Source organism: Oryzias melastigma, linkage group LG13 (genome assembly GCF_002922805.2).
Source record: "Oryzias melastigma strain HK-1 linkage group LG13, ASM292280v2, whole genome shotgun sequence".
In the NCBI taxonomy this organism is placed as follows: Eukaryota; Metazoa; Chordata; class Actinopteri; order Beloniformes; family Adrianichthyidae; genus Oryzias; species Oryzias melastigma.
In genome coordinates this window covers 24,215,495-24,231,694 of record NC_050524.1, presented here as the reverse complement: position 1 = coordinate 24,231,694, position 16,200 = coordinate 24,215,495, and the positions used below count along the sequence as shown (strand labels likewise).

General features: G+C 38.0%; 1 protein-coding gene across 4 annotated transcripts in view; it reads right to left on the bottom strand.

Annotated features, from left to right (window-relative positions):
• Positions 1-15,765, bottom strand: part of sidt2 (SID1 transmembrane family, member 2) — a 28,949-nt gene extending 13,184 nt beyond the window's left edge. Inside the window, exons 1-10 of one of the 4 annotated variants that reach the window (XM_036215077.1) lie at positions 14,793-15,765; positions 14,596-14,717; positions 11,901-12,065; positions 11,727-11,772; positions 6,532-6,633; positions 3,941-4,024; positions 3,680-3,845; positions 2,184-2,277; positions 1,571-1,629; positions 1,362-1,388 (exon numbers count right to left, since the gene is read on the bottom strand). In XM_036215077.1, the coding sequence (XP_036070970.1) occupies positions 1,362-1,388; positions 1,571-1,629; positions 2,184-2,277; positions 3,680-3,845; positions 3,941-4,024; positions 6,532-6,633; positions 11,727-11,772; positions 11,901-12,065; positions 14,596-14,717; positions 14,793-15,110 (1,183 nt within the window). In that variant the 5' untranslated portion in view covers positions 15,111-15,765. The remainder of the gene's footprint in view (positions 1-1,361; positions 1,389-1,570; positions 1,630-2,183; positions 2,278-3,679; positions 3,846-3,940; positions 4,025-6,531; positions 6,634-11,726; positions 11,773-11,900; positions 12,066-14,595; positions 14,718-14,792) is intronic. The other 3 variants (XM_024258162.2, XM_036215078.1, XM_024258163.2) reach the window with 3 other exon arrangements.
• Positions 15,766-16,200: the final 435 nt, after the last annotated feature.

Below are 16,200 nucleotides of genomic sequence, written 5' to 3'. Positions count from 1 at the left end.
ATTCAGACTGAACTGAAGTTCGCCCTCAGAAGATGGGTCAGAGGGCGGTTCCTGGTCCCAGACTAGAGCTTGTTTGTGTGCATTCAGACTGAAAATTTGTTCTAGATTTTTGGGGGAAACATACTCTGGTTCACTTTAAGTGGACCAAGTGTGTCCAGTCTAAATACACCCTAAGGTGTTCTTGAGGAAGTTTTTTGATGATGGAAGACGTGAAAATGAAGCTCAAAACTGCATCTATGAGTTAGTGCTGCCACAAACGATTATTTTAATAGTCGACTAATCACAGATTACTTTTACGATTAGACTTATTGGGCCATGCGCAAAATTAGCTTTAAACTAACTAAAAATTAGATACATAGCATTACCTGTGATAATACTAGTGTGATGCTGTAAGCTGAATTTGGCCGCTGAAGATGCTGAAGTAGATGGCTAAAAGACTGAAGTTAATAGCTGAAAACGCTGAAACTGATAGCCAGCTAAAATATTAGCTACGTGCCAAATCAGCCTATTAAAAAAAATAACAATAATAATAAAAAAAAAAAACTTAGGTTATCCAAAAAAGCTAGCATATAGCCGAAAAAAATGGCAAAAATTCAAAATAATCTGAAACATTGAAAAAAAGTCTAAATTAGCCAAAACAGCTAGTGTGTAAATATTTACCTAACTCCGAAACAACCTGAAAAAACTTACAAAGAAAAGCCAAAATAGCTAGCATTTACCTGAAATATTAGCTAAACTCTAAAATTGCCTAAAAAGCTTTAAAAAATTATAAGTAAGCCAAAGCAGCTAGCATGTAGCTGAAATATTAGTAAAAATTCCAAATTAGCTTTAAAAAAACCATAATAAATGCCAAAATAGTCCAAAAAGCTCAGAAAAATCCATCATAACTTTCAACTTTACAACACTCCAACTCCTTATAACATATTATATATTGACTAATCGACTATTAAATTAGTTGTCGACTATTTTAATAGAAGTATTCATTTTTTTCAAATCATTGTGAATCAGAAGCGAACAAAAACACGATCTGGAACAGATCATCCTTTTTTTTGATTATTTTGTTATCAGACACGCGATTTAAATCATGCCTGACATGTTTCGACGGAGGACAAAATACTAAAAAATAAATGAATACTACAGACAGAAGTACAGAAACTATGTTCTAGAAAACAACGGCGGGTTTTGGCTAAAATCACGATCATCATAATTACCAGGAATGCTTCTACAACAGATCAGAAGATGACTGGAGAAGGTCTTTAACCCCTCTAAAACTAGGGAATCATGGGTAATCTATGCTACTGCATGCAGAACATCTGCAGAAGGGTTAGAAAAGCAGGAGAGAAGAAAAAGTGTTGCTATACCATCTCCGTTCTTTCCAAGAAGAGAGGCTGAACCATGCATTAGCATTTAGGAGAGGAGAGAGAGAAAACAGCAACAATAAATCTACATTACAAAGATCAACAGGAACATGTGCAGAGATTATATCCGCTGGATGTTACAGAACAGGCTGCAGGTTTTCTTTCTGGAACACGTTCATCATCATCATCATCATCATGGGTTGCTGGGTTACCTGTCTCTGCAGGCGACACATCCGCAGGAATCTGCAGCAGATCCCTCCTCCTGTTCATTCTGCACGAAACAGAGGGATGAAAATGAGCTGGAGCAGCATTGCAGCTCAGACACACTTATTATTTCAGTCCCAGGTAACAAAAAAGGATATTTGGGCACAAAAACTTTTGCTAAAAACTTTGTCTAAACACCTTTAGAGCCCACGCTAGAAATAATTGGATTAACGATAATAAATCGTAGTTTTAAAAGTAAAACCCTTTCCTGCTCGATGAACCCACACTCCATTTGTGAGCTTTAAGTGGACTTTTCACAATTCTGTCGGCTCAACCGACAACTTGCAGTTCTGTCACCTTCCAGTGCAACTTGAGAGAACAGAATCTCCAAAGACTTGGCTTTCGTTCGGACTCGCTGTCGCAGGGTTTCACTTACATGGAGTGACTCGCCATCTCGCAAAAAAAGTTGCCATATTAAAAAGGACGTGATAATTAATGGACCTGGACGGATATGTCCGTAAAAAGACTCAACAAGAATAACTTCAGGAAAGTCTGTCGGAGCAGAGCGGTGACTTTTAATTTGAAAAATACTGTCAGTTTTCTGTGCGTTGTAATCCTTACCGCTTGTTTTCCACACAGGCTACCAGCAGGGTGAGCAGGTAGAATGAGAGGAAGATACCCAGACAGAACAGCATGCCGATCACATAGGTCTCAGCTGTGGAGAGACATAAACACCATGAGCCGGTACAGAAACAACCTGCTGACATGTAATAAATAAATAAAAATAAATAATATAATAAATAATAAAACTAGATAAATAGCATTACCTGGGATAATGCTAGTGTGAATGCTGTAAGCTGAATTTGACAGCTGAAATCGATGAAGCTGATAGCTGAGAACGCTAAAGCTGATAGTCAGCTAAAATATTAGTTAAATGGCAAATTAGCCTAAGAAACTGAAAGGCCTAAGTTAGCCAAAGCAGCTAGCATGCAGCTGAAATATTAGCTAAACTCCAAAATAGAATTAAAAAAAACGGAAAAAATTCCTAAATTAGCCAAACTAGGTACCATGTAGCTGAAATATTAACTAAACTCCAAAATAGCCTAAAAACCCTTAATAGATGTCGAAATAGTCCAACAAGCTGGGAGAATGCCATTATAACTTTCCACTTTACTACACTCGTCGACTATTTTAATAGTCAATTAGTCGTCCATTAGTGGACTAATGGTGACAGGTCTACATCTGATAGCTGGAAACTTTCAGATAACTTTAGGAATCAGCTGTGATGGGTTTAATGCACATCAGAAATCTAAAAACCCAGTTGTAGAAGTTGTGGGCAGACACTCTGGAGTTCATCAGAGGATGTCTTCACTGTGTTCACTCTGATCACTGAACACATGACGGGGGTCATTAACTCAATCTAACTAAAGATTCAGTCACCTTTAGGGAAATCTGAATAAAGAGAAGTATCAAGTATTTTTTTTACCCAAGTCTTCCTCTAATGACTTTTCATAGATTAGAATAGTTTGGTTTTGCAAAGTTACTTAATCAAACATTTGATCCTATTCAAAGCATTTTCATCATAAATAAGTCAAAGTGCATGTTAGACTATAAAAGCAGATACTTGCTATAGTATTCCTTGAATTTACCATATTTGTCTTTTGGCATTGAGATTTGGGGCAATAAATATAAAACAGTATTACATCCCTTATTTTGAATTCAGAAGCGTTCAGTTAGAATAATTCAGACACCAGAACGTATTCCTCCAATCTAGACTGCTGTAACTGTTAGATTTGGTTACACTTCATACAGAACAACTCGTATTTAGAGCTAGAAGAAATTTACAACCTAATACATTCAAAAACTCTTCTTAGAAAATGAAAAAGTCTACAAATTAAAATACGTAGAGGATTTAAAAGTGTGATTCTCAGATATTTCTGTTTATTCATACATGTGCTGTTCCCGTGTTGAACGAATTACCTTTCAATTGATGGTGCTTGAACCAAAAATCAATAAACTCGAAGCGTATTTTCTTTAAATACTGCTGCGTCTACGTGAATCCTCTCTCTTGTTCAGCTGTGTTTCTTTAAGGTTTAGCCTGATGAAAAGCGGCTTACTGTTGATGGTGCGTGACACCAACACGTCCAGCACTTTGCTGCGGTTTCCAGCATTGATCAGCTCATCGGGTCGTAGCGGGTACAGCCGCAGCGGACCGCCGCACGCCTCATCCTCCGTTTTTACCACCACCACCACATAGAAGGAGTTGCTGGGAAAATCCTTTCTCTGGGTTACGGGGTCAGACAAAATGAGGGGTTCTTGTTAACGCCACTTCAACGTCCGCTCTGGCGTGATGTGAGGGTCTGTGGGTGGACGGGTACCTGCACGGTGATGGCTCCTTTTTGTGTCATAGTCTGGTACATCCCGATGAAGGCCACGTTGTTGTCCAGATCATAGACGGGACACTACAAAAGAAAGACAAGTCCAGAGGTTATTCCTGTCAATCATGATGAAGTGAGCCGCAAAACTATTACAACACACAAAACAACACATTTTCATCAAAAAAACATGTGGATGGAATATTTGCTGAAAAATCAATTTAATTTAATTATTAGTCTGTTGGAATTACTTTAAAAATCCAAGATAGTTGCTAACAAATATCTAACACACCAAAATGTTAAGAAAAGCCAATTAATCTGAAAACAGACAAAAAACAGCTTGGAAAATGCTAAAGGATAAAGAAACTTTAAAAAAAGTTAAAGAATTGTTGACAAAAGAACAGAATAATTCTTAAAAGTGAACACTGATTAAAGGGGTTTAAACTGCTAATAACACCATAGATGTTTATGAGCCAAAACTTGTCTGCAAACTGAGATTAGATTTATAAAAAACGAACCAGGATTGGAGAAAAAGCAACATTTCAGTCCTTAAAGATCTGAGCAGATCCATGTCTGAATCATTTAAACTAATCAAGAGTAAAAAGCAGATAAGATAAATGTGAGGAAGAACAAAAACAGGATCTGCTGACTGAGCATTTGTTCTCTAAAAACACAGAAAATCACCCGTCAACACAGACAGAGTAAAAGTCGGTGTAAAACTTGACATATGAAAATGGTCCTGTTTTTAAACCAAACGCTTTCAAGCAAACTGTATGAACACACGTGTGTTGCACTTGTTCCAGACCTCTATGGTGTTAAATCTGTGCCAAAAGTCTCTCACATGTACTCATGGGAGAGTCAGATCATGGGAAACAAATATTCTGAAAGGGCTTTGGTCAACCAATCAGAAAACAGATCATTATTGTATGTTTGCACTACTGACTTTAGGTTTTTAATTCATGAAACAAACTACTTACAAGGCAGCAGAAACTGAAATGTTCACTTAGAGGTCAGATTTTGAAGTCAAAGCAAAAAAAGTAGCAAGTCAGCCATTAGCCGTCTATAAAAACCACAGTGGCTGACCCCTCCCCCTCACGTTCCAAACAGGAAGTACCTGCTGGTTCCAAGTAGTGCTGCCACAAACGATTAAATAAAAGTTGACTAATCGCAGATTATTTCCGATTAGTCAACTAATTGGGTCATGAAAACTGGATGTAAAGCACACATCTTAACCATCATTAGCTTTAAACTAAATAAAAACTAGATATTTAGCATTACCTGTGATAATGCTAGTGTAAATGCTGTAAGATTAATTTGGCCGCAGAGTATGATAGTGCTGATAGTTGAAGACGCTGAAATTGATGGCTAAAAATGATGAAGCTGATGGCTGAAAACACTGAAGTTAATAGCTGAAAATGTTGAAGCTGATAGCCAGCTAAAACATTAGTTAAATGCGAAATTAGCCGAAAAAAAAAGCCTAAGTTAGCAAAACAGCTAGCATGCAGCTGAAATATTAGCTAAACTCCAATTAGCCTAAAAAAACCTTCATAATAGTCTAAAAACTAGAAGAATGCCACTATAACTTTCAACTTTACTACACTCTGACCCCATATAATATATAATATAAAGCAACGACTTATCGACTATTGGTCATCGACTATTTTAATAGTCGATTTGTTGTCGATTAGTTTACTAATCGTTGCAGCCCTAGTTCCAGGAAGCCAAAATCCCATAGACTTTTATACTGAAATAAACATCTGTCACTCAGTCATTCTATTAATCAGAATAAGCAGTCTTGCGCTGATACCATGTTCTTGATTCTTTATACTCCTATTTATTTAAAGATAATTTATTATTGGAAGTTATTCAAGCTATAAACTGGCCAATCAGATTCCTTGATAAAAGCATGTGATGCTCGCTGGCCCCCACATCGAATGTTTCAAATGTTTGACAGATTTTGGAACAATCACTACTCATTAATGAGCTCCAACATGGCGCCGTCAATATCACGGGAAGAAAGGTGATTGAACAGACTTAATTTCATTGGTGACGTCACACTCACTCCGTCCAGTTCTCATATACAGTCAGTGCATCTCAGAACTCTCCATTGTGGCCAACTTATAAAATACATTCTCGTCCTGTATGACCGAATTTACGGTTTTCACAGTTCATTTACTTTTAAATCCTTAAGGTCCTGGTCCTGACTGTGCTGACTTAAGCAGGATTGGAACAGAACCAGAATCAATGTAATATTAGAAAAATGTTTGTGTCAAGTCTTTGGATATTTTACCTCCAAAAACAGATTTATCAGATTATTTTCTCTAACTGATAAAGATCGATCCACATTCAACCGTTTGATTTCACTGCTTTACTGGAAGCTGGAAAACCAAGACCCAGCAGCACCAGCATGGCCTCCATTTTTCATTCCTGTGACGCACAACAGACAGGAAGGCAATCTGAGCTCCGCCCACTTTGAGCTTAGATTCTGAGCCAATTCAGCAAAGCTGCAGCATTGGGTACAAATGACTCGAGGAAGTAAACAGGATCCCCAATTGTCACTGACAGATAGGGAACTCAATGAATCTTTACCATACCTGAATATCTTGAATGGACATGACGGAGCAGGGGAAGTTCATGTCGGAATTAACTTTGACGATGACCGTATCCACACCGTCTGGGAAGACATACTTGAAGTACTGGAAGAAAGAACAGAGGGAGACAAGAGTTTCCTGTGAGCATAGTTAAGAGGGGTTGAAGTTCATAGTTGTGTCTCCAGAAAGTTTGGAAAAAAATTTGTTGACACAGTTTCAGCCTAAAAAAAACCCTTTTATTTCTATTTGGATGGAAAAAAAGAAAGTTTAAAAGTAAAAATTGGAATATTTGCCTCTAATGCTACATTCAGACCGGCCGCAGCAGTGCATGTTTAAGAGCCTACTTCAAATGAAGTCTCTCTCCATTAAAAAACGTGTTTTTGAGTTTCTAACATGTCTGTGTGGCATTGTTCTTATGAAAGAGAACAAATTTATTAATAAATCATTTTGTTTTTTCATTTCCGAGTATTTCTCCTTTTAAATCATTCAAACTGTCTTGGACCGACTCTGTTTGAATGAATGATCTTCTTTCCATCAACAGCTCTGCTGCACATGCACTAAACCCTCATCTGTTCCTAGTGTCTAGTTCAGGTTCTGGAGAAGAGAAGATGGTATCTTCACATTGACTGCAGTCAAATGAGCCGCCGTTCACATTTCTGTGGTCAAATCAGCATCACTGGATTTTTGGTGTGAGTTTCATCCAATACTTACGGTAGCAGGACTGAGAACGCTGGAAAATCTCCACCAGACTCCACGGAGCTTCTTGATGTGACCACGGAAATGTGAACGGCGGCTCATTTGACCGCAGTTGGAAAGGATTGTAAATCAATGAAAGAGCATTTTGATGTTAGCTTTGATTATTTTATCAAGAACTCTGAGAAACCAATGATTGAATGTATTGATCACAGTCAATAAACATTGGAGAATTAGCTAAAAGAGTCTTTGGTGAACTGGAAGGAGAAAGAATCAGGATTTTGGAGGAAGTTCTGTCCATGAAGATCTTCACTTCCTCGTCCAGCTGACAACCGGATCAGAACCATACGGCTGGACATTACCCAGATTGATGGATGTTTTTATGTAGCAGCGGTGAAGATTTATGCTAGCAGACTCAGAGCTATCACAATCAGACGGGGGGATCAGGGGTGGGGCTACTCAGCTTAACACCAAAAGTGATGCCCCCTCAGAGGAGATTTTGGAAACAGAAAATGTCTTTTTAAAATATTTACGTTGTGAGATTATGTTTAAAAACGTCGTAATCATCATTAAAACACTACTGAGAATGTTTTTTAATAAAAATTGTCATTTGGGACTTTAAGAACAAGAGATCTTGTTGCTCTGGTGTGGTGTAGAGCTGCTTAAAGTCTACAGTGCTGCTAACTAGCTGTCGGGAATTTAGGTGGAAAACAAAAGTAAGAAACTTAAGGACACTCACAAATAATTAAATATTGTCAGCCTTTTAAATTGATACAAGTATCGCAAAATAAAATATTGAGATGTATCACTGAATGGATTTTTCCTTAGTACACAGGCGTATATACACGTTCTGGGCTTCCTCGTTCAAAACCCTTCCGTTCACTTGTCACTATAAAGTTTTTAAGTCCGTGTTCGGGTTCTACATACAAATGTCTATTGGACGCGTGTTGAAAGTTAAACCAGTTGACCAATCAGGGACTCAGATTTGGTACTGGCATATAGGTAGCATCCTTATTAAGTCACAGAAGAGCCAACTGTTGTAAATTAATCATTAAGGACAAATTGATAATTGTGGTTTGTGCCCAAACTGAAATATATGAAACCAAATCTCTCAAGCTGGGAAAAAAAACATTCTGGAGCAAGATTCACCAGATTTTCATCACTTTGACATTTCACCAAACCTCTTTCAACTGTGGCCAAGTACTCACGTTTGGCACATTCTAGAACGCGGCTTGTACTTCTGCACAACAACTATGACAGCTAGACCCAGACTGAACTATTCCTGTGAGGATTCTGTTTTCATGTGTTAATGACGTTTGCTACCAATCAACATGGCTCTCCTTATCCTGCAGTTAGAACTTAGATGTGGTTATTTTCTGTTCCTTTTCACATTTTACAAAAACAAAATCTACTTTGTGAAATAAAAATTAAACTCTAAAGTTCTCTGATTATGTTATAGATGCTGGATTGTCTTGTTAGTTTGACAAAACAAATAAACAGAACCCATCAATAACAAACAAAAACCTCCTGGTACAGTCGTGAAAAAATAAACGTTTTCAATGTAAAGTTTACACAGCAGATTGTTGAAAGAAAAGTCTGGCAGTATTCTTACTGTCCATACAGTGTCAGATGAAAAAGGACGCCTGACAGTCTCATGACATGTTAGGCAAACATTAAGCAAAGGCAGGGAAGGAGGAACTAAGTACACACTTCCTGCTGTTATGGGAATTCAGAAGGTGAGAAGAAGCCGGGCTTTACAGATGAAAAACTGCTGATCACAACCCTGAAACATTTTCAATAAAACAAAAGATTTGTTTTCTTTGACTAGAATCCCAAAAACTACAAAGGAGCTTTCAGCTATCGGGCCCCTTTTTAGTGAACCAACGCCCAACTTTAATTTGGGAAGCATGTCTGTCTGTAAAAACCCACTCTAATTACTTCAGTGGGATTTTCTAATGAAAGAGGACATATATAAATCCTAAAATTGCATTTCTGAGTATTTCTTTATTCAAATCGTTGTGTATCAGGAGCAGACAAAAAGGCACCATTAAAAAAATTGCATAATTTTTGTGTAAACTACAGTAGGCGGGCTACAAGCTCCCTGCTCTGCTCCATCCTGATCACCCACTTACAGACAAACAGATCCATGAACGTCTTTGTTTTCTCTGATCTGGAATCTGGATCTAAATTGTACGACTGGATAGCTCCAGTATTGTTCACCATTTTTGTTGTACTGGTAACATTAGCTTGGGGTTCTGAGGGGCAATAAGCTAGCGGGAGTTCAGAAACTATAGCCATGTCCGAATTCCCCCCTACTCACTACATAGTACGTTCGCCATTTTCTAGTGCTGTCTGAATCTACTAATTCCAAAATTGAGTGCGCTAGAAATTTCCCAGAGGTCTTTTCGAAAAACTAGCGTTCATCAATGCTCACTTGATTTGTAAGTATAGACCACAATGCATTGCGGTCGAACAATTTGAACAACAAAACATGTTTAAATGTAATATTTAAATAAACCATCCACATTTTCACCATCAGAACACAGTGGAGTCATCAATAAACGTCGTGAAATGTTTGTATTGATTTGATTTTCACTTCATGAAATTGGTGATGTCATATCTGGCATTTAGAAAATGAAAGAAGAGTAGTGAACATCGTATCGAAATTGCTTTTAAAATCCAGGACACTAGATAGTCCCGCACTGTGTGTTTTTTTTTAGTGGTTAGGGAGGGAATTCAGACATTACCTATGTCCTAAAAAATGAGCACCAACATAATTAAAAGACCACGGGGAACAATTGTAAAGTAGATCAAACGGCGATTGGACTTTTACTTGCCAGTGACAGACTTTATACTAAAAACAATCTTCACTCATTTAGATCTTTATTTTAAAAGCAGTTCAGGCATTAAGGCTTTTTTTGGAAGGATCTTGACTAAACTTAAGTAGTTAGGATTCAACTGTATAATAAAAATCATAATCTTAGTTAGTTTAACATTTCAGTATTTTGGATAGTCCCTCGAGACAAACCTGTCATGATTTGGTCTATAGATATACATGAAAATTAATTAGTCAAGGCTTCAAAAATAAAAGATAAATAAAGAAATGTGACTTTTGGGGGGAAATGTAGTAAATAAAAATGGTCTTTAAAAACAAAGTAAAAAACTTCTCAAACAAATGAAGGTTGCAAAGATGACAAAAAGTAAGTATGATTCTGATAACAAACATTCTTGAACACAGTTGATGCTGGTTTGTAGCCACAGGATGTGGGCACTCTGCAGTGACTGCGTCAACTCTACACCGCTCTGGTTCCAGTCTTATGAAGTTAGATGTCAGATTGTGTGACATATATATATATATATATAAACCACATTAGCAGTGCTACAAAAATGGTGAGAAATATCAGAATCATCCAGCTGTCCAGTTCTGATCCAGATTCCAGCTCAGACGAGGAAAACAAAGACGTTCATGGATCTATTGGTCTGTAAGTGAATGATCAGAATGGAGCAGAGCAGGGGGCTTGTGGCCCACAGAGGGTATTTTCTATGTCAAACATACACTATTTTTTCATCTGCTCCTGACTCACAATGATTTCAACAGAGAAATACTAAGACATACAATGTAAGCTTAATTTTATTAATACATCAGAAAAAAAGCCATAACTGCATATTAAAAACACCAAAATATCATTTTCATCTGAGTGGGTTTTTAATGCTTTAAAAGAGTAAATCTCACAAACCTCCCAGCCAGCAAGACTAAGTGGGCCCATACGGTTTAAAAGTGGGCAGAAAATGTGGACCCTGAATGGGTTTGTCTGCAGTTTCTGTGGTGACCCCACCTGTGTTTGCCCACATTAGCTTAGGTGGACACTCAGTGGTGGGCTGTCTACGCTAGCCAGCTGCCCGGTGGAAAACGCAGCTTGCTAGCTTACTACAGTGGAGCTTTCTAATGCAGGGATTACTAGCTCGCTACAGCGAAGCTCGCTAGCTCGCTACGGCAGACCTCGCTAGACCTCATTTTGTATTTTCAACTTTTGTTTTTTAAATTCTTTCCATCTTGGGTTTCAGTCCTCAGTTTACAGTTTCAATTTCAACTCAGACTTCTCGAGTTTTCATTGCTGAGCCCAATTTGACGTGGGGGCGGAGCTTGGAGCTCATTGGCTACCAGGATATGATTATCAATGTCTTTCAAAGTTACAACGTAAAACTGTTTTCACATGTTTTTTTTCATTTACAATTTGGTTTTTCATTCGCTTTAAGCTGACCTCAAAACAAACCTCCAAGAAAACCGCGATATAAAAACAAATGTAAAGATTAAAATCTTTTAAAATAAACTGGTTTGCAGATACATTTTGTTCTAAAAAAATCAAACCTTTTCATCTATAGCGACAAACGCTAATTCTCCATCTTGACCTTTTTTTTAAATAAATAAATCCAGACGCGTCTTCAGAAATTGCTTGTTTTTCGTGCGGGTTTCACACATCTCAGATCAGGCACGGCTCCTTTACCTGAGGTTGTGATGGTGATGCACTGAAGGTGAATTTCTTGTCTGTTCTGTAATGAGAAAGAGGGTGTGGTGTCAAAGCTGACCAGAAGCTCTGTTGACTCTAACAACAAACCAAACGCCACCCGCATTACGCTGGGAGCAAAAGCAGCAGTTCACTGTGTGCTTTATCACTCACTGCAAAGTGAAACTCTCAACTCGGCTGACTCTGAGCTGGTAGTTTGTACCCCGGCTGGACAAGGTGGACACGTCGACAAAGAAGTACTGGGTTTCTGAAGCAGCTCGGGTGGGAGGTTGGCACAGTGTTCGGCCCACGTGTTTGTATGGATACTGCCTTTGATATCTGGAAAAAATATCACATTTTGTTATGGTAAATACTTCTGTATTCTGAGGTTTCAGTGGAAGATAACAGGAAATTGGGACGCTACACTATTCCAGTAAGACTGTTTGCAGAAGATTTCAGAGGAGGAAACGAAAGCCCAAAGTTCATTAGTGATCAGCTCACACGCTGTCGGGTCACACAGTTGTGCAATCGCAGACACAAGTCTTTGAAATGCTGAAAAGTCACCTAAATACTGAAATAGACTCATGTTTCACTTCATTTCATAACTAAAACTTGTCTAACCACTAAGCACCAAGTCAAATTTAAGGATAGAGAGACTGCAAAAAGTTTAAAAACGCTGATTAAGCAAAAGGCAGAAGTTTGTCATGTTTATGATCGACACAGGTGGAACTTAGATAACATCTACTGAAGTCTGAATAAGGGCTGTGGCGCTGAGGTACAGCGGCCAACCTCTGACTGAATAATTGCACCATCACTGTATGAATAAAACAAACTTGTCACTGTAAATTTAGGACATAATGAAGGTAGAAGACAACTGAAGAAGGCAAGAAAAAATAGAATTAGTGCATTTTGGGGAGAAATTAATATTATTGACTTGGTATTTTGCAGAGGAACAAGTTGTTTTTAATTTTGGCTGATGTTATTCACATGTATTTACATGCGATCAAGCACAAAACTGATAGAAATTCATGTTGAAACTCATGTCTGCATGTATTTTAAGTACATTCAAGGTCAAATGTTGGTGTTGGTCGCATGTATTAACCTAATCATAACCATAACCCTTTCCTTTCTAAGAAAAAAGTTAAGCACTGGTCGCATATATTTAGAAACTCTCGTGTAAATAGTAACTTTCTTTTAGTTGTATTGGACACAGTTTTTAAAAGATCGTTAATCAAATCTCATCTTTATCCACTTTGAAAATGGAATACCGTTTGATCAAATCGATGGATGAATTTCGACTTAAAATACATTTATTTAATTTTTTCGGACGGGCCTCTGACCACATACAAGACGACGCCAGAAACAATCTGTAGCCAAAAGCCGAAATTTCTCGACTCTAGTTGGTTGCGTAATTTCCTAAACTTTAGGAAACCATTTCAAATTGTTTTTTGCTCCAGCAGGGGGAGGGTATGGAGCTAAATTTAAAATGTTATTTAAAACCCAAATAAAACAAGTAGAAAAAATATTATTGGTGTTTGCCCCCCCAAAAAAAGCGTAAAATGTCCAAAACTTTTTGCTTTTCTAAAATAAAGTAAAAAATTTTCAGATTCAAATTTTTTATTTTTTATGCTTCAAAAGTAAAAATTTCAATTTCAAAACTTTTTTTTTTCCAGTTTCAAATCTTTTTTGTTTTGGAGTCTGAAAGTTTCAGTTACAAAACTTTTGGCCAGGTTGGAGCGGGGCTAACACGAAGGACCAATCAAAATCGATGAGAAGTAACTTCAGTCCCGGTGCGTTCACTGACTGACATTTTGATAACGTGCAAGACTTTGTCATAGTTGTTTTTAAAAAAGATGTTCATATCACTAAAAGAAAAGAAAGTGTTTTTTAATGGCATTCTAGCCATTAGGCTACGGGCTAGTGTCTTAGCCCTTTTATCCAAGCATAAGGACATTTTCGACGCCTGTATGTAACTTTGAATGTGTTAAAATTGTATGCGGTAAAACTGCTTTTTACATCCGTCTGGGGACAATTTCAGACTATGACAGTACAGACTAAACAGACATTTTCTGACCAAAATTGTCACAGTTCTCAGTCAGTGAATGCCCCGGGACTGAAGTTACCACCCTCATTGATTTTGATTGGTCCTTCGTCTTAGCCCCGCCCCAACAACCCACAATGGGGCTAAAACTGAAATTTTCAGATTCGAAAACGAAGAAACAAAAATAGGTTAAAAGTTTAGAAAAAGATTTGAAACTGAAAAAAAAGCTTTGAAGTTGAAATTTTGAGTTTTTTTTAACTTAAAAATTTGAACATTTGAAGCTGAAAATAATAACATAATATTTTAGAGTAGCAAAAGTTTTGGACATTTTACTTTCTTTTGGCCAAACACCAATAATTTTTTCTATTCGTTTCATTTTGGGTTTCAAATAACATTGGTAACAATTTAGCTCCATAGAGAGGATGTCCGGCTATTAATTTTCTATCCTTTTTTTCTCTTGTTATTTCAGCCAAACTAAGTTTGTTTTAATCATTTTATATTTCAAGACTTTCTCATTTTGATTACTGAAAGTTATATTTCTGCTCAACTATAATCTGTAAAATTACCTGCATGAAGCCCAGTGAGGCAAATTTTCTTTGGGATTTTGGGCTTTATAAATAAAACTGAATTGAATTTAAATTTCTGTGTGAAATATATTTTTAAACGCCTCACATAAGTGATTTTTAAACGAAAACTGAAGAAAATGTTAGAGTTGAGTTTGGGATCCTTGTCAATGGAAGTGAAAAGGATTGGGTGCGTCTGCGGCCTCTGACACAACACTGACTGAGGATGGAATAAAAGAGGAGTTTGAAAAGAGGCCAAACTCACAGTCCTCTAAGGTTGAGCGGGACCTGAAAAGACATCACAGCCTGCTTCTGCCGCACCACAAACAGAATGGGACTCTCCACGCTCTCCTGCAGCACATCCACGGTCACTCGCACCCCCACCGTCTGTCAAATCAGAGGGACAGACGCTGAAATAACATCAAAGCCTTGACTGCTGTGGTCCCGACTCCCCACACTCACCTTGTTCCTGGAGATGGTGTGGTTGAAGGCGTAGATGGTCTGGTCGTCGTGTGTAACCGTGTCATTGTAGGTCACATCAAAATCGGCGTTTTTCTGCACCATGTACTTGGCTTCCCCCACGGCAGCAGCGTCGCAGACGAGCTGGGTCGCGCAAGAGCACAGCAGCAGCAGCGCGGCCAGCCCCGCCGGGTGGACACTCCGAGCCGCGGTCCTCCGGAGGTTTTTATGACGGGACTTCCAGCAACTCCTGAGCACCATATTGTCTACCGCCGTCTCTCTCGACCGAGAACCTATACCTAAAGTTAATCCAGCCAGCATGGCAATCCCAATAAACGGCTCCACCCCATCAAGCAACAGTTAACCGGACAGTCAGGTGGTTAAATTGAACGAGACTCCTTCCAACAAGTCAACGCTGAGCAGCAGCTGACCGCTGATTGACGGGCTACAGAAGCAGCGCGGTGTTTACATTTCTCTGAGTTGTTATTCGTCCTATCAACAAACCGAACACATACAACCCCAAATACACGAAACAACACAATTAAACCCCTAAACGTGGAAGTACGGAAACGCACCTAGCTTTTGGCTAGCGATGTCAACATTAGCAATAGAGGTCAGCACTTAGCTCGTGCGCACGCGCCACTGAGTCCGCCGTTACACACACAGTCACAATGACTAACACGCAAATCAAAGTTGAAGATTTCTCTTAAAAACGGGAGTATTTCTTCTCCCAAAAGACATTTACAGTTTGAAAAATCCCTGCCGTTAGCGCCCCATCCTCCACATCCAGACAGTAAACAAAACGTTCCACAGCGCGATGACGTCACCTCCGCACGCCACGCATGACTGCTGGAGAAGAGAAGCGCTGAAATAAAAAAAGAAAAGAAAAGAACATTAAACAAATAAATACTTAAATAAATAAAATAAAATAACAACAATCATAATAAAGGATACATAAACAAAAACACCCCGTTAAATATTTAATTTCCCATTTTCATTGCTTTTTCATAAATCTGTTTTTATATTCTGTTTTAATATTCTGTGTTTCACTCAGTATTTTACTGTGAAGCATTGTGTTTTTAGTCTTGAAATATGCTATATAAATAAAGATTATTATTATAATAATGATTATAAAAATTTGTAAGGAACATTGGCACTAGCAGTTACTTATGTAACAATTATCCCCAATGTTTATTTAAACATACTTTTTTAAGACATGGAAGACAACACAATATATGTATTTAATTTATTTTTCACCCTGGCTAAACATTACATTCATAAATGTAAATATACCCATTATAAACCTTTGTTGTCTATTTTTTTTTGCCAAACCTAGTCAATGATGAAATGTACAGCCGCTTTTCATCATTTAACCGCTGGTTAGCTAGATGGTGCCCAGAAAATGGCATTA